Source organism: Thermobia domestica, chromosome 9 (assembly GCF_964235325.1).
Source record: "Thermobia domestica chromosome 9, izTheDome1.hap1.1, whole genome shotgun sequence".
Classification (NCBI taxonomy): domain Eukaryota; kingdom Metazoa; phylum Arthropoda; class Insecta; order Zygentoma; family Lepismatidae; genus Thermobia; species Thermobia domestica.
The window spans coordinates 202,410,545-202,432,804 of NC_137462.1; the positions used below are offsets into that span (position 1 = coordinate 202,410,545).

Here is a 22,260-nt window from a genome sequence, read left to right on the forward strand (position 1 = left end):
TTTCGGGTCGGAAAGACCACATTCCAACGGTTGATTTACGATTAACAAAACGGCGATGTAGCAGTAGGCAGTATGGCGTTTCGAAGGGTGGTTTATGGTAGAGAACCCCATGTGCAAGGTACCGCTCAACTATCATCGGTCCGCTGTCGCCTTTTGGCGGATAGCCGCCGAAGTCGCGGAAAATTGACGGTTCGAAGCGAAAATCCACCGAAGCGGAAGTGAATCGGCTGCCATCGTCGTACAGTTAGATGGTAGTTCTCGTTTTTCCGCCTGGCGGTGTTATAGAGACTTTTCGACGAATGACCACTGAATGACTGTGAGAACTCGGTAACGTCCACTGAGCTAGAATATGACCAACAGGTGGCAGCACTGTACTCGTGTAACTATTGTCAGACATTTCGTAGATTTACAAAGCTATTTTCGTAACTGATTATAGCAGATTGTTGCGTTATTTGTTACTTTAAAAATGTCAAATATACTGCCTAAAGCTTTGCTTATTGCAGACAATAAACTTCAAAAGTAAAATTCTCACTGATAATTACAAGTTACTCAGTGGTGCTCACCCCCCCTTAAGTCCATGACGCACCCCCCCCAATTGTCTATCCGTAGGTGATCTTCCATGAAAAAAATCTTCTTTTCGATTAATTTTTACACCCCCTCAAACATATTTATATAGATTTTAACCCTCCCCCCAATATTTCAATGACGCACTTTGCGTCATAGCCCCCCTCTGTGGGCGCCCCTGAGTTACTTTTGATATGCTTGGAAGGTGATGTCTTTGGTGGACATTGGGATACTCTCTCATCAGCTAGACATACCAAACGTCATAAGCTGTCTTTTGTATAAAACCTAGCCTAGCTGGGAAGTGTTAACGTGCCTTCGAGGACATTGTGTAGAACACGCACAATCGAGACCAGCACGCATATGCTCTCACTGGGATTGACAGCGCTTTTCAGTGCTGGAGGGTGCACCTATCATTACCATCATTACGCCTTGTATCATCACATCATTCACTACACATCTACAAGCGTAACATATTCTTTCATTTGGGCATCAGCCCAGGGCGGATTTTTCGATGGCGGACCCACGGCTAGGATCAGGCAAACCGATGAAAGGCAAGCATACAGATTACCGCAAGTTTTAGCTGGACCAACCGCGAACAACACGAAGGTCAGGACCCGCAGGGATGCAAGCCACGTCACCCCCACTCTTAGTAAATCTCAGCAGCAGCGAGGTTCTCAAGCCTCAGTTGCCTCTTCCACTTCAGTTCTTTCTTCTGGCCCTGTTCGCAGCAGATCACCACATGCATCAGAACAGACACACAGTTATGCCGAACGGCTTCAACAATCTCCGCCTATAAAGAAACAACATCTCTCTTCAAATCCAGATGTAAGCCAAGTTCCAATGGACATAGCTACATCTTCGCATCATTCTGACGGGTCTACTTCACCTTCCGTTCACTCAATGTTACTAACTAATTTCGATGTAAAATTCAGTAATGCGAAGTTTGTCGCCATACAACTCCGCAAGTACCTCCCTCGGGCAGCTATATCAGAAATCGTCCATACGAGAAATGGTATCATCTTAAAAACTCCGGACACAACTCTGCTCGCTACAATAAAAAACAAAGTGCCTATTGACACGTTTGGTCCCAATGCGAAGATTCAATCACTGAACTCTTCTACACGTAAGCAGCCTCCACCACCGAAACGATCCCCTTTGTTGTCTGTTGTGATTCGGGGGGTTGACCCTTCTTATACAGATGAAGAGGTCCAAGAGGAGCTCAAGCTCGAAGGCCATACTATTACAAAAATACTACGAATTCGAAACGACCAAGGCCCTACCTATATGGTTCGTGTTCTTACAAACCACCAAGACACCATCGATGAGCTATTGGCATCAGGAGCCTACATTTATAATCATAAACACCGAGTAGAGCCATCACGAACACCAGTTCCTATGCCTATCCGCTGTGAGAGATGCCAGGTTTACAATGCTCATCAGACATCAGACTGTAAAAACACAAGTAAATGTGGCTACTGTGCTGGTCCGCACAACACCCGGACTTGTAACAACTTGCAATTGCCACCAAAATGCGCCACTTGTAATGGGCAGCATCCGGCCTATAGTTATAAGTGTAAGGCAAAGCCGGACCCTATTCAGAACCATCCTGAACTCGTCGTTCCTTTGCGACCACCGACGCCAGTTCAAACCACTCCACATCCAATTGATGCTCCTGTTTCATTGGACCAGCTACTAACGTTTCTAACACTAGCTCTGCAAAATATCCATCCTTTCATTAGGCCTCATATTCTACAACAAATCATTATAGCAGCAAAGGCAACTTTCCATGTCAATTTTACTGCAACATATTCAGGCAATACTGTCCATTTCCATAAATCACATGCTATTACTATCGATTAATATCATGGCTTTAACTTTTCTCTTTCTCAACATCCGGTCACTACCAAAGAACAAAATTTTATTTGAACAGCTTCTTCTCGAGGAGCATGTAACAGTCTTCCTGGTTAATGAAACATTTCTTACCAGCTCTCGCTCTTGTCGTTTACCACGATATACCATGCTTCATTCTGAAAATCCTCTACCTACACTTCGAGCCAATGGGGGAGTGGCCATAGGGATTTCTCCCCACATCCCTTTTCGCCAGCATCACTATACTGCAACAGCTGTTCCCGAATACCTCATAGCCACTGTTTATTTCAAAAATATCATAATCACACTGGCAACTATATATATATCAGACCAAACCATCCATTACCTGAGCAGTTCGTACAATATATCTCCAACACTTTCAATAGATATATTATTATGGCTGACTTCAATATGCGTAGCCGCAGCGATGTCGACAGGGCCAATTTTGTTAACTTTATAACGACTGACACTACTGGAATTATTCTTGATCTTCCGCGAGCTACACGCCCCATCTCAAACACCAAGCCTGACATAGTCATCGCCTCAGCAAACCTTGTCTCACACTGCAATGTCGAAATCCTTGATCTACTGGGCAGCGATCATGCACCCATCAAGCTAGTCTATAAACCATATTTAGCTGCAACTAGTTCTTCATTACCATTGCGAGTTAGCTTGCGTTATGATAGAGCTAAATGGGATCAATATCGCACACATATTTCAGACCTCACCAGAGATCTAACCGACCCCACCACAGGCGACGATTTATATCAGACTGTAGACACCATTACCTCTGCAATCCAGGAAGCCAGCAACTTATACATTCCAACCACACAATCCGTTCCCTATCAACCCAAGCTTCCGCCTCAATACATCACTATGATCACACGTTCACGCCAGTTCTTTCGAGAATATCTTCGCACTCGCAATCCAGAAGCACTCCGACATCACAAACAACTTCAACGTACAGTTCACAACTACGTCAAAGCATATAAACTTCGCTCCTGGGTGAAGACATGTAACAATCTTTCCGAAACATCTCATCCTACAAAATTCTGGACTCGCTTTAACGCATTGTGTGGGAAATTCACTACTACGCCCTACCCTATTATATTAGGCGACACACCTATTTCTACCGATCGTGATAAAGCGAATGCATTTGAAAATTACTTAAAAGAAATTTTCACACCGTCATCTGACAACGCACCTCATGCTGCAGACAGGCTTAATACCTCATCGCCGCAACTTCAACCAAATATTACTCATATCTTACCTACTAATGCTGCTGTTTCTGCTCCCATCACTGTTAACGAAATCACTCAAGTTCTTAATAATAAACAAAACTGCACCTGTTCTCGATAACGTAACATATCGCCATATCAAAGAATGCCCTCTCTCGCTACTCCTTCTTCTTGCGAATGTTTACACATTCATACTGCGCACTGGCTTTTTTTCCTTTAGCTTGGAAAACATCTAAGACGCTTATGTTTCCTAAACCACACAAACCTCCGCAGAATATTACATCCTATAGACCTATCCAACTTACTTCCACCTTCAGTAAGATCTTAGAGCGTATTCTGGTTAAAAAATTACATCTATTCATCGCCGATCATAACTTACTTCCCGTCACACAAGCCGGCTTTCGACCAGGCTTCTCTATCAATGATCAGCTACTCCGACTCACAACGCTCATTGCACAACATTATAATTCAGCTCAACCTTCCTGCTTAGTGTTATTTGACTTGGAGAAAGCATTCGATAAGGTCTGGCATCTTGGGCTTATATACAAAATTCTCAAATTCCAGCTCCCTATCTCATATTTTCGCCTCATATACAACTTCATTACCAATCGTATCACCTATATCCCAGTACGAGACAGTTTATCACATCCTATCTTTCTCTTCTCTGGAGTACCGCAAGGGTCGGCTTTATCCCCTTTATTATATCTTCTATACGTAGCTGATATGCCCCGATTACCAGATAAAGTCCATCTCTTCCAGTACGCGGACGACACAGCCCTGCTAGCACTTGGAACAACTATTCAGCAGATCAGCACTTTCTTACAGACTGCTATCGATCACTTCTACACCTGGTGTACTTCATGGAGGCTTACTATAAACGCAGCTAGAACTCAAGCGATAGTTTTCTTACCACCCAGACGAACTTCCAAATTCCGTAGAAATCCACGTAAACTCTCTCTACACGTTGATGGGGTGCCTATTCAACTCAGTAATACTGTTACATATCTTGGAATTACATACGACCGTCATCTTACCTGGTTGCAACATCTAAAAACTGTTACTACTAAAGCCTATAATAGACTTAATCTATTGAAACGCTTGACTGGTACCACTTGGGGCCTTAAACCACATACAATACTAAATACGTACAAAGTATTCTTACGACCAGTCCTCACATGCGGATTTACTGCTTGGTTAGCTGCCCCGACAAAATTCTACAATAAGTTTTTCATCCTAGAACGCCATGCTTTCCGTACAGCATTCCGTGTTAAGCTACCTAGTCCCACACAAGATCTGTATAATCTACTTACCTTTCCAATCTTACAGTACTACATTGAAAAACTGCGGCTCACATATATCACCAAGCGCTTCCAAACTCTCATCCTTTACTTCAGGATACAATGCGTTACTGAGCACTTCATCCAACACCTCATCGTTACTATCATCCTCCACTTTCGCTTCTCTTCACATTATATCATTATACTCTACCACCACTAGATCCCGCTTTACTTATCATCACCGATTACGTCATTCATGAACATCTTCCTCTCATTCACCCATCATTTCCAACACAGTGATTATCATTATTTACTAACATGGGCCTCATTCGTTTTCATCATTGCCTAGAGCCGCCCCTAGGCTGAAGATAAGCTCATTTGTCAAACTAATATCACCCACGTGTTGTCCTGTGTATGCACCTCGCCACATCATTCGCGCCCATTACTATATCATACTATCGTGCATGCTATACCTAATCCTTCGTTATGATCATTAATGTTCTTTGCTTATAATACACTGATTATTTCCTTATTTATTTTCCTATTAATAACAATCATATATATGTAATGTTTTCTTTTCATCTATTTATATAATCTATCTTATCTTAACTTTCGCACTTCTATTGTTCTCATGTTTTGCTTTGTTTTCTCACTTATATATATTCTATAATTACCATATTTACATTTATGTTGTGTTCAATTATACTTGTTATTATGTTACAGCTCTTATGTTATTAAAACTACACCTACCATTCAAGTATGATTATGATCGAAAAGATCATAATGTCCTAGTTCTAGTAATAAACAAATAAATAAATTAATAAACTACTCTTAGCCCATCCATACCTTACTCTTTACCATAATCCTTTCACTTCTCCCACCTAAGAGAGGGTGTAGCCCTCTAAAAGGGAGCTAGCCTATGGCTAGCACTTCACTAAAAAAACTTTGGTGGCATACTTTAACCAAGAAGCCTAGCCTCTCTTGTGTTAGTTACTGTGCCAGCGAGGACCAAGTATTGCAAAACGTACTTGTGAGCAAAGCACTTACGCACTTAGGGGATTGACGAAAGTTCTCACTTTCGGAAGACAAGCTTGCTTTTTGAACATCATCATTAATCATCTTTCTTTTCGTTCCATCTTCATTTGGGCTTCGGCCCTAGGCTTGTTTCTCATCATGACGGATCTCAGCAACGCTACCGAACCATCGCATCTCGGTCAACAAACTCCACTTAATATAGGCCCAAACGGTCGTCAAAAAACTCAGCCTCGTATTGTTACGGGAACACCAAAATCAGGACTCAACACCTCTGTTTCACTTAGTTACGCTGAGTCTATTACAAGAGGACAACGCATTCGCTCTCGGTCTCTCTCAGATGGTGAACAATCTATGGATCCTAAGAAACAACGTGTAACACCTATAGTTGATCAGAGTAACATCCATAACATGGATTGGGCATCAAGTTCAGTCGAAAACACCTACATACAGCGCCACCCAGAGCCTATATATAATTTTCTCTTAACCGAATATGATCAGAAGTATGACACTGTTCGCGCAGTTTTTCAACAGTTAGTTAAATATGTGCCTCGTCCAGAAATACGCGAAATCGTCAAAACTCGCAGAGGCATAATCTTAAAATCAACGAACTCCAATTTTGTATCGCATGTGCGTAACAAGGCCACTTTTGAAATCTTTGGTCCAAAGGCTAAATTAACAGCACTAACTCCCAGCTCACGCAAAACTCCTCCTCCTCCTCGACGATCACCAATGCTATCAGTCGTTATACGAGGAGTGGAACCAGACCTCACCGATGAGGAAATATGTGAGGAATTACATCAGGAAGGATTCCCCGTAAAACGATGCATCAGAATAAAAAACAATAACGGTGCAACATACCTTGTGCGGGTACTCACAGATCAGCCACAGTTGATCGACCAATTGTTGTCTAAAGGAGCTTACATTTATAGACGACGTTATAAGGTCGAACCCTCTCGTACACCACCTCCTCTACCGTTACGATGCGAGAGATGCCAACTCTATAATGCACATCCCACATCCGAATGTACTAACTATATTAAATGTGGCTATTGTTCATTGCAGCATCCTACCAAGGATTGCCCCAATCAAAAAGCACCGCCACAGTGCAGTACATGTCCTGAGAAACATCCGACTTATAGCTACAGATGTAAGGCTAAGCCACCACCTGAGCCATCCAAACCAGAACTTGTTGCACCCATAAGGTCTGCTGATCGTCCAACTCCACCTGCTAATTCTTTACTCCATCCTGTTATGGTTGAAGATCTGCTCCGCTTTCTTACTATTAGTTTACAGAACATCCACCCGTTTCTTCGCACTCACATTCTCAACCAAATCATTCATGCAGCTAAAATAGTATTTAATCTTCAACTCAATGCCACCTATTCTGGACCAACAGTTCATTTTCAAATCCAACTTGTCGAAGTCTATGTTTAATATGGCAGCTTTCATTTGCTATATTTTCTGTTATTTCATTATGGCTTACAATTTATTATTTATGAACATTCGTTCTCTGTTGACACATCAAGTGCTGTTTACGCAGTTATTACAGGAAGAACATATCTCAGCTTTTGCGTTCAACGAAACTTACCTGGCTCCTTACCTACAGTGTTACATACCAAAATTTAATATACTACGCTATGATGCTCCATCCGGACCACGACTATATGGGGGTACAGCTCTCGGCATTAGCAGTCGTATACCACTGCTGCAATACCTCACGATTTCAATCTGCCCGAATACAATATAGCAACTATCTACTTTCGCGATCGCACAACCACATTTGCTACAATCTATGTTCGCCCCGGAAAGATTATCAATTACGATTTCTTTCGTTTCATTGATACACAATCTAGGCATTATATTATCATGGCTGACTTAAATTTCCATAGTCGAACACAACGCGACAAGCAGCTCTTCCTTGATTTTATACATACTTCCACTACTGGGGAATTTCACAATTTGCCACAGCCTACGAGACCAGCTAGTAACACGACTCCTGACGTAGTAATAACCTCGTCTTCTTTATCTCCTCTTATCAACATTACTGTACTGGACTCAATCGGCAGTGATCATGTTCCTATTAAGCTGGAACTACAATGTACAGCAAAGTCAACAACTCCCTTACCAGCTAGAAAGATTTATCTCTATCATAGGGCTAATTGGGATCAATATCGATCTACCATCGATGATACCATTACCGCACTCACTGTACCTACCTCGCAACATAGTCTTGATCATGTCATCACGGCACTTACTGACGCAGTTAAAGGTGCAGCGGATCATTCCATTCCATCTACTCATGTCCATCCGAACAAACCTAACTTGCCGCCAAGGTATCTTACATTAATTTCTGCTTCACGTCGAGCTTATCGAGAATATCGAACAAGCGGCAACTTGAAGGTACTTCGTTTACATCGTCATTATCTCCGAATAACACGCAACTATATTATAGCCTATAAGAAAAGACAGTGGATTCACACGTGTAACACCCTTAGCAAGGAAACTCATCCCAGCAAATACTGGCGTAAATTCCATCAACTCACTGGCAAAACGTCTCGCACGTCCTATCCTCTTATTCACAACAATCATGCTCTTAATACTGACATCGAAAAGGCGAATCTTTTTGCTGCATTTTTTCAAGATATCTTCACTCCGCTTTCTGGATGGCACACACCGCAACGCCTTCAATCTTCGATCAACCGTCACGCTGATCCGACATCTGCTCATTTACAACCATCTGACCAGCATGTTCTGGAGCCTAATAATCCACTAACTCAGGCTATAGACCCAGATGACATCAGAACTATTTTAGCAACTAAACGCAATACGGCGCCTGGATTCGACTCCATTACATATACTCTCATCAAACATCCATCGCCTTCTTTCATTCTGATTCTCAGTCATATTTATACGTTCATTCTTCGAACTGGCTTCTTTCCGCTCGATTGGAAATACTCCAAAGTTCTTTTATTTCCTAAGCCAAAGAAACCACCATCTGATGTCCAGTCGTATCACCCAATCCATTTAACAAGCTGTCTTTGCAAAGTATTCGAACGTATACTCGTTCGACGGCTTCACGAACACCTCCTTACATACAATCTTCTGCCAATCCATCAAGCTGGTTTCCGACCGCGTTTCAGCACACTAGATCAATTATTGCGACTTACCACTGCCATTTATAACCAATACAATAAGGGATTTCCTTCTTGTTTAGTTACATTTGATTTGGAAAAGGCATTTGATAAAGTCTGGCATCCTGGCTTGATATACAAATTACATAATTATCTGCTACCCATATCTTATATACGCTTAATCCATGCCTTCTTAACCGGACGTATTGCATACATCTCTATCAACAACGCTCTATCACACCCAATTTTCTTACACTCTGGCGTACCTCAAGGTTCTTCTTTGTCTCCATTGCTGTACTTACTTTACCTTCCTGATCTCAGAGTCACTTCTCATGTCCAAGTCTATCAATTCGCTGACGACACAGCATTTCTAACAACGGCTCGTACTATCCAACGTATCAACAGACTAATGCAGCCAGCCATCGACACATTTGTCCACTGGTGTGACGTATGGAGACTCAGTATTAACTCTGCGAAAACACAATCTATTGTATTTCTACCACCTGGTAGACGATTCAGAGTGCTTCGCAATCCAAATCTATTAAACATTCATGTGGACAACACGCCAGTTCCTCTTTCATCTTCTCTTACCTACCTTGGGGTGATATTTGACACAAAGCTCACTTGGACACCGCATCTTCAGAAAATTATTACTCAAGCCAAGAACAGACTAAATCTCCTTAAACGCTTAGTTGGAACCAGCTGGGGTTTACGACCACCTACTGTCCTCCATACTTACAAAGCTTTTATGAGGACTACTTTAACTTACGGCCATACAGCTTGGGCCGCTGCCCCCGACATAAACAAAATTATCTATAATGGAGCGACATGCTTTCAGATTGGCCTATCGAATTAAATTACCAAGTCCAACTAGGCTCTTCTATGACCTCATAGATTTTCCACCATTGCTTACCCATCTAGAACAGCTTCGCATCCGTTATATTACGCAACGTTTTGACTTACAACACCCCATGCTTCAGGACGTAATACGCTATGACCGAGACAATGATGCACCGCCACGATACGTCGATTCTCCGCTACAGCACTATCTTACATTGTACCACTTGCAAATAGATCCTGCCGACTGCGACCCAGAAGTATTTGCTATATATCTTCCACGTCATCTGTCATCTTCCATATATCCATCATATGCACAGTAAATACCTACTAACATGGGCCTCTCCTGTCTGCATCAGTTCCTGAATAGCCCCAGGAACAGAAGATAACCGCATCTGTTCACTAACAGAACCTCGTGTTGTGGCGTCCAGCACAATTCATCCTCATTTCATCATAATTTCAATATTATTCCTATGAGTTATATTATTCCTGCTATGTTTTTGCTATGAATTGTTATTCCTTCTAATGTTTTTCATATTTGTTGTTATATTCACGCACTGAACCTAATGCACTGCACTAATTTTGTTATTTTCTTATTTCATATTACTCATCGCCTCCCTGCATATTTTCTATTATTATTTTATTTATGTATATCACCAGTTTAAGTTTATTTCTAATGTATATATGTTCATGTCTTTAAACTAATGAATAAAGAGAAAACCCTTAGACCAACCATAATTGTTATAGCCTCCACAATATCAATGCACCACTTCTCCGAAGAAAGGGCGCAACCCTTTAAACGGGTAGACTGTAAAAAAAATATTTGGTGTTAGCTTTAATATCCCATTTCTAAAAGAGAGCATACCTGTCTAAGCGGTTGTTGGCTTCCTCGCTAGCATTAAAAAAATGGTGTTATGTTAACATAGAAGTACCACGCTGAATTGGTAGTTATTTTGTATTTCAACCATGTATTGGTATAGAGGTTTCAGAGCTGAAATACCAATACGTTGTAGCTAACATTGAGAGTAGAGGATTAAGAGCGGCAGTGGAGGACAATCCTGGCGATTACGAAGTGGTCAAGTTGGGGAATTAATGGCGGCACTAGCGGTTCAGGAAACGGCAGATGCCGCTTTATTACCACCATGGAGGTTAAATTGCGGCATTTGTGCAATTTCGTGACGATATCGCTGCGTCGGGCCGCCAAATTTTTGGCGGCAAACCGCCGCGGTTAGCGGTCGATCCGACTATGTCTTGCACATGAGGAAATAGCCGGCCTAGCGGCTAAGTCGTTGCGAAAACGACCGCGGCACAAAGAGCTCATTCTCTTCGGCAGCGAGTCGGATCTGTACCCAGCCCTGCCGCGACGTCACGTCTTTGCCGACATAGAGTCGGCAAAGGGTCAGAACAGGGTCGGGCAAGCGTCGGAGTCACGGCTACCTGCCGCCTCTGATCCGAGCCGGCAAATAGATGGACCTAGTCGTGTATGATCCGCCGCGAGGAGATGCCGACTTCATACTGACGGCCTGCCACCGTTGACGGTGGCCCTCCTGCTTTTTGCCCGCGTTTCTCCATGGAGAAAGTCTCTGTAGCAGATTTCCTCCAATTAGCAGATGAACTTGATGTTTTCGCGTTGCTCGATCTGTGAAATTGCACCAACTGATTACCACACACATTCCTTCGTTCAACTACGTTATTCGTACATTGCCTGTTACGACGTTTTAGTACTTGCCAAATTCATAATTAGGCAACATAAGGACTGTATTATACAGAATTCATTGTGGTTGCATCACAAATATCAAAGCTAGAATAACATTCCGGGAACTTTTTGACTGCTACTTGTATACGTACACTTGTTTCACTTATATGCTAATGATTAAAAAATGAAATTGATGATTAAAGCGACTGTTATTATTAACATTTGATCGCCTTTGTATCTTTTCAGTTTTCAACTTTAAGAAGAGTCTGCGCTGATAAGTTGCCAATTAAGAGAAATAACGTCAACTTCTGGAAGAACCTGGTGATCTTCGAATCTCAGCTATCTCCAAGCACCGTTGACACAAAAGGTTATTCCAACATGCCACAACCAAACGTCAGTGGAGTGGAAATTCAACAGGTTTCCAAAGATCGCTTTGAGGACGTTCTCAATCACGTAACACCAGTTTTCTTAAGGGATGAAGTATTGTCTTGGAGTTTCCCTCCCTGCACCACAGGACAAAGAGAAAAAGATTTCCGTGACTATGCTCGTTCGCAGTTAGAAAGTGGGCTTTGTATGATGGCTACCGATGCTACGACCAACAAAGTCATCGGTGCTTGTCTTAATCGTGCCTTTACGCGCCAATATCTCGAGGAATCAGCAAAACAAATGGACTCCATTGAGGATCCAATGATGCGACAGGTTGTTACACTGTTAACAACTATTCATCTCGAACTCGATATATTTAAACGATTAGGTGTCGAGGAGTTGGTTGAAATCGGTCTTGTTTCTATTGATCCATCGTACACGGGACGTGGGATTGCTAAAACGCTCGTTTCGAAAAGTTTAGATTTGGCCACTGAAAAGCGATTTCAAGGAGCCAAGGCTGACTGTACAGGAATTGCTTCCTATAAAGCCTGTCTCAAAGCCGGACTAAAACCAATACACGAGGTACAATACAATAAATATAAAGTTGACGGGAAAGTGGTATTCCATAACACTGGAAATAATCCTTGTCTTACGGTTGTGGCGGCCAAATTACCTATTTCAAGAAATAACCTTTAAATGCTATCGATGAGCAGTATTATTACCTGCGTCTCTTTTAATTCTGAAGAAATATTTTTCTATAATATTAAAAAATATTTTTTTTTTTAGCATCAGGCAATTAAATAGAAATCTTTCGGAACTCGTGTATATTTAAAATAATTTTCAAGAAGTGAAAATAATTTGTACCTGATTTTTATACAAACATAGTGGGCTTTATTTTCGTCGTAAATCTAGAACACTATGGTATTATGTTTTATTTAAATTGCACCTAGATTACATCCAAGATTTATTCTAATACTGTGGATCTATATAAGTTTGATGTATATTCTCTTATTTGATTTAGATCCTATTACAATAGGAAAGCTGTTTGTATTGTGTATAGTGGCAAGTCAAAGGACATTACACACATTAGTTTATAAATGTTTAGTTATTGATATAAATGTTTTTGTGAGTAAACAATAGTACACAGTAAGACCAACATTTGTGTTCCCATATAAAATCAATTATACTAAGTGCAAATAAAAACAATTATGTGTCCTTCGTTTAATCATTATTTATTTTGTCAATTGCACTGTTGAACAATAAATAAATATAAAAAATAAAGTACTTTTAAAGTGATTGTAACCTTTACAGATGCATATCTCCATAGTACACTTTGAACTGACTACAAGAGTAGATAGATCCAGGCCTATGTAATGCAGAAAAATAAACTGAAATTTGATAGCTACATATAATAAATACTGTTGTATTTGTGAATTCCATATTGGAATTTTTTTTTTTTTTTTTTTTTGAATAACTCGTAGTCACTTAAAAGAAAGTGAGGGCTATGAAAACTATTGCTTAGGCAATATCAAAATTAGTCTAGTGTGGGATGCTGGAGAATTTTCTGCCCTCACCCTCAATTCAAGGTTTCAAGGCTTGTTCACGGGCAGGTGAAAAGTGTTCATTAGTTTGCTACTTACCATTTACTACTTACCAAATTTTCCCAATTAGGCCTATTTTCTTATTTGTTGTCGTGGGTGTAAATAAATAAATAAATAAATAAATAAATAAATAAATAATAATAATAATAATAATAATAATAATAATAATAATAATAATAATAATAATAATAATAATAATAATAATAATAATAAAATGGAAGTCTGCCATTTAAAAGTTAATTTTTGCAGGGAGCGGTCCCTCCAATTTGAGACCTTTTTTAAAAAATACTGAAAAACAACTCAATACGACATTGTTTACTTGGAAGTTTGTAACTTAATGCAAGAAAAATTACAGCTCCAATTAGATCTCACTTTTAGAAAAGTGGTGATAATTATAAGTGACATAATCTTTTGAATTGCATTTATATATTAGTACGGTTAGCATAAAAATGATTCTCGAAAAATAAGCTTGTACGTGATTCCCAATTATTTCGAATTGTAATGTTTAACCCACGATGGTCTGTGTCGAACTGTGTATCTATAACTGTCATTTGTTTCATGATTCCCTTTAGCTTGCTACTGAACGCTTTCTGAAATGAAAAGCAGCCCTCAAACCTAAAAAGGTTGACGAACTTAGGTTTTACATGTGTACGAGAAGAAAATGTCTCGCACAGATACGTAGTGACAAATGGCAGCAGATGTCTTACAGTCCTTTTGGTAATTTTTAGATGAACAGCCTTGGACTGCGACACAAGGGAATTCATATTCCAAGTCTAGAAAGGAAATATTCATCCAAACATTTTTTCAGGACAAATCTGAAAATACAGACGTAGTTAAGACACTAATGACCTCAAATGTTCAATCATTCTTTAGCAACACCATTAGCAACGTATTGTTTACTGCAATAATGTACCGTGCGAAAAGGAATCGTGTTCCTTTCTCCAAACGGTTGTTCCACAAATTTAATTTTGATTGTTGTCTGTATTTTGCCTTGTACAGAAAACGCAATGACAGTTGTACCTTGAAAGCACGGGTTAAGAGTATTCAAGTTGTTAAAGATGTCTGCCAAATAAGGAAGAAACATGAAAGCATGTGAAGTCGTTTAAATTGTGGTTAATACTGTACAAATTTAGAATTTAATGAGGAACGAAATTACTTCGTCACAAAACTTAAATAACCACGTCGCTTACCCCGAGACAGCCAGCCCTCAGCGGGAACAAGTGTTCTTCATAGAGGTGCAAAAAGTCCGGCCTTTTTCGGATGGATGTTCTATTTTTTCGATAAGAAAAGTCTAATGTTTTGAAAAAAAAAGAAAAATTTCGGTTTTGTTTGGCTTAATACTTTCTTGTTGAAGTACCGCTTTCTTTTCTCTGTAGTGGATTCTACTATTAAGAAAGTGTGTTTACACAGCCAATATCTTGGCTCACAGCCTTGTGAGTCATATCCAGTTCAGGTTAGATGTCTTCATTGTTTCCAAATTAGCATGACATTTTTCCAACCGGAGTACGTTATGCAACCATCACATCCCAAATATCGTTTTGGTTGCCTAACCATCTTATCACTTATCAAGTTCCTAGAAGCTGTACATCTTGATATACAGAGTAGTCCAAAAGTTGGCGTACCCGTAATTTGGTGTTTTCTGACGGTTTTAGCTTTTACCCACATTTGTTCAGTAACATTGGTTGGCATTGTCTGGCAACATTGCTATCCACGTTCATTTGTTTTGTGCTGTTTTCTGCTTGGTAACAGTTATTTGCAGTGAAGTTAGAGTAATCAACTGAGGTTGAGATGAAGATGTTGTCCATCTTCATCAGCTCCCTTTCTCTGGCCTTCAAGAAGTCCTGATCTGCCGACACCAGATAATGTCCTCTGGGGTTTCATAAAGCAACAAGTATTGAAACACTCGATATCATACAACGCAGGAATTACGAGCAACTGTGGAACACGCCTTCACCCTCGTGACTTCGGAGTATCTCCGCAAAACATATGCGAGAACCTGGCGCAGAATTCAGCTGTGCTACGACATGAATGGTGATCATACCGATGTTTATGACTCTTAAAACTATTAAGACTTCAAGGTAAAACTAACGCTATACTGTTGGAAGTAAAGGGGGCTACTCCACTTCCGGACCACCCTGTATGTTTTAGTGGTTGGCTAAATGTAATCTAGAGGCAAGAAACGAGCTCCATAAATCGAGAAACGGATACAAAACTTTTTAAAATGATAGTGTAGTCACAAAAATGTTTCTGTGATAACAGATGGCGCTGCTTTCACCCTATCTTTTTTAATGTAAATTAATAGTACGAGAAATTTACAAATATCTTCTATGAATATTGATTTATGTTCTTCGCTCTTAGCCTATTTGAAGATAATGAGCGTACACAACAATTGTTCCGTGCAGATTTTCAAAGTTTTGAGTCATTCATTTTTGAGTTCAACTAATTGTTGCAGAGGAATTCAATACCTCTCCAGTGGCGGATCTAGCCCGGGGCAGGGGGGGCTAGGCCCCCCAGTTTTCTGAGTAACAAAACTAATTTAAGCTATTATTTATTTTTTTGAAAATTTACACTAAACTCATGATATACCTTTCATAGGCTGCGATCTAAGTCCCCTTCCCCCAGTTTTTACCTTCTACATTCGCCACGGTGCCTCTCCCGTTATCATTTGTTCTAGGCCTCTGAAATTCTGGCATTTATTACAGTGTAAAGTTTTTTTTTTTTTTTTTTTTTTTAAAGAAAAATCTTATCTTTATTGCATGTTGTTCTATGCTCGGGAACGAATTTATCCTGAACTTTTGAGAGTTCAGTTTACAAAATCAAAACTATAAACGGCTATTCTTGGATATGATATTAGTTTAACATCGTTATTCACTGAATTCCTTCTATCTTTACTGTTGTATAGTGTCAAATATTTTTGAAATGAGAAATTTAAACGTTTCCTCTCTCTAATATAAGCGGCCTCAATAGTTATAGTCAGGGGTAAAAAGAGCGGGGGAACCGTCCCCCACCTCCAAAAATATGTACGGCGTCCCCCCAGTTCCCAAAAATATATAATGGGCAAAGATAGGCGGGGGGACGGCGTTAGTGTTGCCACGAGACGAGACATTTCTCGTGTCTCGTCTCGTCTCGTCTCGTAAACGAGACGAGACACGAGACGAGACGGGACGTCTTCTGAAATGTCTCGTCTCGTCTCGTGTCTCGAAAATGAAAACGCTGGCGAGAATGGCCAAGATTGAAATTGCCAGTGGCCATATAGATTGCAAAAGGAAAATCCCCTTTGTGAGAAAACATGTTGAAAAGCCTTCATAGAAAGGTGTCCTCTGTCTATTGAATGAAACAATCGTGATACATGAGCCTCAAGGAATATCATCCTTAATGTCTTGTCCCCAATTCCCCTTGCTGTAAACTGAGGAATCCTCTTTTTTTCATTTCTGGCTGGAATGATGACAAACAAAATCAAAGACAGGGAAGATTTTTACAAGGTCAAGAAACCGAACTACCACCATCTATTCAATTTGAAAACTGGGTAAGGTCTACACTCATTACAGTCTGTAGTTGAAAGTTCTGGCTGAGATGGCGGAAGAGAACAGAATAGACTACACTTGTCTTTATTCTCTGGTGGCGGTATTCTTTTTGCTATATGAACCGAAAACGGCAAATGAAGTATGTCATCTTGCAACTAAAATTTTGTCTTCTCTCTCTCTCTCTCTCTCTCTCTCTCTCTCTCTCACACACACACACACACACACGTACACATAAAAACACACTTTTACCATTTTACCAATCGCTCGCTTATTATACAGCAGTCATGTTGTAAAATTCACCTCTTAGTTTGGAAGGCGGGCGAAGGACAAAGAAAGCAAAAATATTATCGACGAACCCTTCAAATTGTTTGCTTTCAGCAAATTTATGATACTAACAATAACACTTTAGGTGAAGAGGTTTTACAGGGAACCTTCGTTTTGTTACGCGGAAATATTTGATCTGACCAGAGTGTGAAATTGCCCTCTGCTTCCATGTTGAGAGGAGGGGAATACTACCCTTTCCTAGTGAATAATATTCAATAGAACCTGAATTATCTTCAGAAATGGTTTCTTACAGAGTGTAAAGAACATTTGGTATAATATTCATGGAACTCCGTTGAAAGCAGAAAATATCATGAGAATGATCAAAATTCGAACATTGAAGAACATAATTAAAGAAAAGAAATAGGATACCCAAACCATATTTTTAAACCTGCTATAAAATGTATATCCTATATTTTTACTAATTCCTTACTCCCATGAAAGTATCCTGGGGAGGATATTCTCTCCAATTTTTTCAGACTGAAATCCTTTTATCCCGTACAATTTCGCCCCCTGACACAATACGAAAAAACAAATGCTGTTAAAATCCATACACATGACCCTTCCGGGACTCAACCCCGGGCATTCAAGCCGATGGTCTATCGCCGCAGACCGCTCGGCTTGGTATGAAGATATACGTTGTATGATTGCGAATAGATCACGACAATATAAGAAACTTTAATCCAAAATGGCCACCCAAAAATCAACTTTTTTTTAGACCACTAGCTAATCTGGGTGTAGTGTCATTGAGTTTGTTACACAAACGAGGGAACCACCACATAGTAGCACACACACCGCGGTTATGGGAACAGATTTGAACCATGGAGGTGAAGACTGGCCCCAAGCATTCTTTCGTCCGATGTGTCGTTCAGCTCCCATTACTATGGCACTTCAAGTAGAGTTTACTGTGCAGTAAATATAAAATTTCAATCAAATACTTTCCATTACTCAATAAAATTATTTGGGTCCGAGCTTTTTCTAAAAAAAAAAAAAAAATAATTGCAACAAATCTAAACATGCTAAAATGAAAAGTAGTTTTTGGATTGGTATGGGTTAACACTGTGAAACCTAAAGGCTGGAATATATGAAATCAAATTGTACACACATGTCTATCTCTCTATTTATCTATATATCTTTCCATCTCTCTCTCTCTCTCTCTCTCTCTCTCTCTATATATATATATATATATATATACATACATACGTACATACATACATATATATATATATATATATATATATATATATATATATATATATATATATATATATATATATATAGACACTATAAAGCAAGTGGGCTGATAGTATATGATAGCGTCGGGGATGGTGACACCTGTACATCGAACTAGGCTTGCCGTGTAAACATTATTTGGCATTAGTGTCTTCATCTTCGACGTACCTATGAGCAATTTACTGAATATACGTGTATTGAAACTGGTGAAACACATTTCAATGTTTCAGAATGAAAAAAAAAAAAAAAAAAAAAAAAAAGAAGGCAGGGTCGAGAAGCCTCAGACAACTAACAGCAGAGATATATTATCTTGTAAACTCTTTGTCCTTGCCTTGTGAGCTTATTTGAATTTATTTTTAAGACCTTTAGGCAACTTTGGCCGAATGGATGATGGGAAAATTAGTGGAATGAAGAAAGTGGTACGAGAAAACACACACATTCGAAAAATGAAAGGAAATGAAATGAAATCTTTTAGTTTTACGTCCCACGCTTATGCCGGTTAGGCTAAAGGAGACGGTGATGATGAGTAATGAATGAAATGGTGGAATTAAGAAAGTGGGAGGAAACGGAAGAACCCCGAGAAAATCCACGCACACTGTGTTTGTCCACCACAAAGTTCACTTGGCGGGGGCTGGGATCGAACCCGAGACCCCAAGCCCCAGAGGTGAACGCTCTACCACTGAGCCACCGCGGTCCCCACACACATTCGATGTTTGTCCACCACAAAGCTCACATGGCACTAACCGAAATCGAACCGACTATCACATACACCAGGCTTCACGGTGTAGCTACCGTGACATTTCTTGTCTTGTGTGTTCTGGGTAAGACTTGTAACTTAGTTGTATCTTGATTAGCATGGTGCAGCCTGCTACATTTTACTTTCGTTCCCATGGTATGCTGCTATACTTTTTACGAGACAAAACGAGACAAACGAGACGAGACGAGACGAGACGGGACAGAACCTCTCGAGACGAGACACGAGACGGGACGAGCACATTTTCTCGAGACGAGACACGAGACGAGACATTCTTTGCACGAGATGAGACGAGACATCCTGAAGTCTCGTCTCGTCTCGTCTCGTGGCAACACTAGACGGCGTGACGTCATGCCGCTACCTACCGTCCCCCTACCTTTTCAGACCCACTTTTACCCCTGGTTACAGTAATAATTCATAAATTTTAAATGGTTCCTCGAAATCTACCACGTTTTCAGAACAGTTAGTTATTTTTGTTTATTATTTCTAACTTTTAGAGTTTGTGAGGGTAGTTTAGTTGAGTTGAGTTGATTTTAGTTTAGCGTCCCTTTCAGCAGCGAGGCTATATGAGACGTGGACCTACTGATTAACGTGGAATCCGAACCACATGAGCTCCCGCCGGGAATCGAACCCGGGTCTCCCACGCCAAAGGCGCGTATGCTAACCGCTTAGCCACGGAGGAGCTCGTGAGGGTAGTTTAGGTCTATCAGTTTTAGTATCTATTGTTCGAACTCATGGCTAACACTATTAAACGTTTTTTGTTGTTAAACGTAAACCTAATAGCTCTACAAACAATTCATTGGAAGTAAGAGTGCGTTCAGCGATTTGGACATTTTCTATTCTATCGAATGGCCGGTTTCCTTTGATCCTTAGATTTATTATATTTTTCTTTTTTTAAGATTTTATCTTTAAAATGTATTGATTAAATGCTTTTTCGTGTTTTAATGCGAAAACCACAATAGAACGTACTATTATCTCTCCACCGAACTCTCGACCAGACTTTTCCAGGCAAAATAGTCGCAGAAAAAGCGTGGATTTTTTAAAAGTCCTTTTTTGGGCCGTTGTATCTCTAGTTACCGGTAACTTAAAACTTCATCGCAAAAAGTAAGAAATGACAAGCTCTTAAGAGTACGGGTCCCTAATAAAATTGACAATATTTAATGTCTTGTCAAGAATGGTTTTCATGTTGGAGAGCAAATACACCGTGTAGTTAGTCTAGTTTATTAATCCGAATAAATACGATGAACCAGCTATTACTTGTGTATTAATAGCTTAACTTCTTGGTGTTGAGATGTGATTTGCACACATCTTTCAGTTTTGCTGGGTAATTTTGTTATTTCTGTTGTTCTTTGTATTCTATTCTTCTTAACTAGTTGAAATCTAAGTGATGTATATACATTACAAATATTACAGATGTGAAGAACGTGATAGGTGAAGTTTAATGAAAATATGTTATGTAGACCATCTTTAAATCTTTCGCGACACCCTAGGGTCCGCGGACCACAGATTGAGAGACACTGATGTAGAATAAAGTGCCATAATTCGGTGGTATCTTAATTCCGCAATTCTGTTCTATATTTGATAAGGGATAGACCGGACGACCCTTATTTTACTGTGACACTCTTGTGAGCCTTAGATGGCAGATAAGTCTTTTTTTTTTCAGTAATTGGTCTGCACATGGCATACCTGGTATTAGGAGCCAGAGAGAAAGGCTTTCTCTTTTTTGTATTGATAAAGAGAAGAGAAGTCGAAGGTACTGCAACATGGGGATAAAGAACATTCTTTTGAACGTAAGTAAAGTTTCACACTTTCTATAGGCTTATACAGTTACGAACTTAAATATTCTTTAGTTTTACCAATCCAGTTTTACAAAAACATATCAAACTTATTATTATTAAACACCGCTTTATATACTTTTCTTATATAGCTCAGCAGCATTCAAAATGCGAACTTATAATTCATCTCTTGTATTCATTTTATCTCGGTAAACCTCCTGTTTCATCCACCCCCATAAATATGAATAAAAGTGGTGAGGTCAGGAGAATGAGCTAGGCAAGTAACCAGACTACCACAACTAATCCATTGATTAGGTTGGGTGACATTCAGGTGCTTAGAGATCAACCCACTGGCATGAGCTGGTGCTCCATCATACTGCAAGATGAGGTTCCCCCTTGTGTGCAAAGGAACATCGTATAGCTTATCCGTCAAATCATTTTGTAACAGATGAAGATATATTCAGGCGTTTACGAACAATAAGGGAGACAAGAAGGATGTCGACAGTCATGCCACATAACATCTCTATAGAAAATCTTTCTTTGTACTCTGTGAAAGGGTTACATTAAGGTTTTCCTGAGCTCAACAGAGTATATTTGCATTGTGTAGTAACCAATGACAAAAGTGAAGGTGGAAAGCGTAACCAGCTGGATGTAAATGCTGCACAGGTTGGTAGGGAAATGGATCCAAATTGTCCGCATAAAATGTTTGACACACACGGATACGTGTAGCACTGAGACGTGTTGACATTCGTCTGGTACTCGTGGTAGGACTTCGTTGCACCAGAAAAATTATTTCCGCCTGTTCTTCCACAGATTGCCTGGTTTTACGTTCGCAAGTCACTTTAGCACTGGAAACTTTTACGCGCTCTCTCAATGCACAAAACATACTATTAATCACTGCCTTAGTTGGTGTCGTAAATAGCGGAAACCTCCGCCTGTATTCTTCAGCAACTACATGAGCGCTTCTATTACAAACTCATACACAAACACTATGTCCGCATATTTTTTTCATGTATGTCGGTGTTATTTTACCTGAAAC

At 39.9% G+C, this 22,260-nt stretch overlaps 1 protein-coding gene across 4 annotated transcripts in view; it reads left to right on the forward strand.

Annotated features, from left to right (window-relative positions):
• Positions 1-13,294, forward strand: part of LOC145660533 (arylalkylamine N-acetyltransferase 1-like) — a 292,899-nt gene extending 279,605 nt beyond the window's left edge. For all 4 annotated transcript variants that reach the window (XM_081725718.1, XM_081725717.1, XM_081725719.1 and 1 more), the window contains exon 2: positions 11,894-13,294. In XM_081725718.1, the coding sequence (XP_081581844.1) occupies positions 12,026-12,709 (684 nt within the window). In that variant the 5' untranslated portion in view covers positions 11,894-12,025 and the 3' untranslated portion in view covers positions 12,710-13,294. The remainder of the gene's footprint in view (positions 1-11,893) is intronic.
• Positions 13,295-22,260: the final 8,966 nt, after the last annotated feature.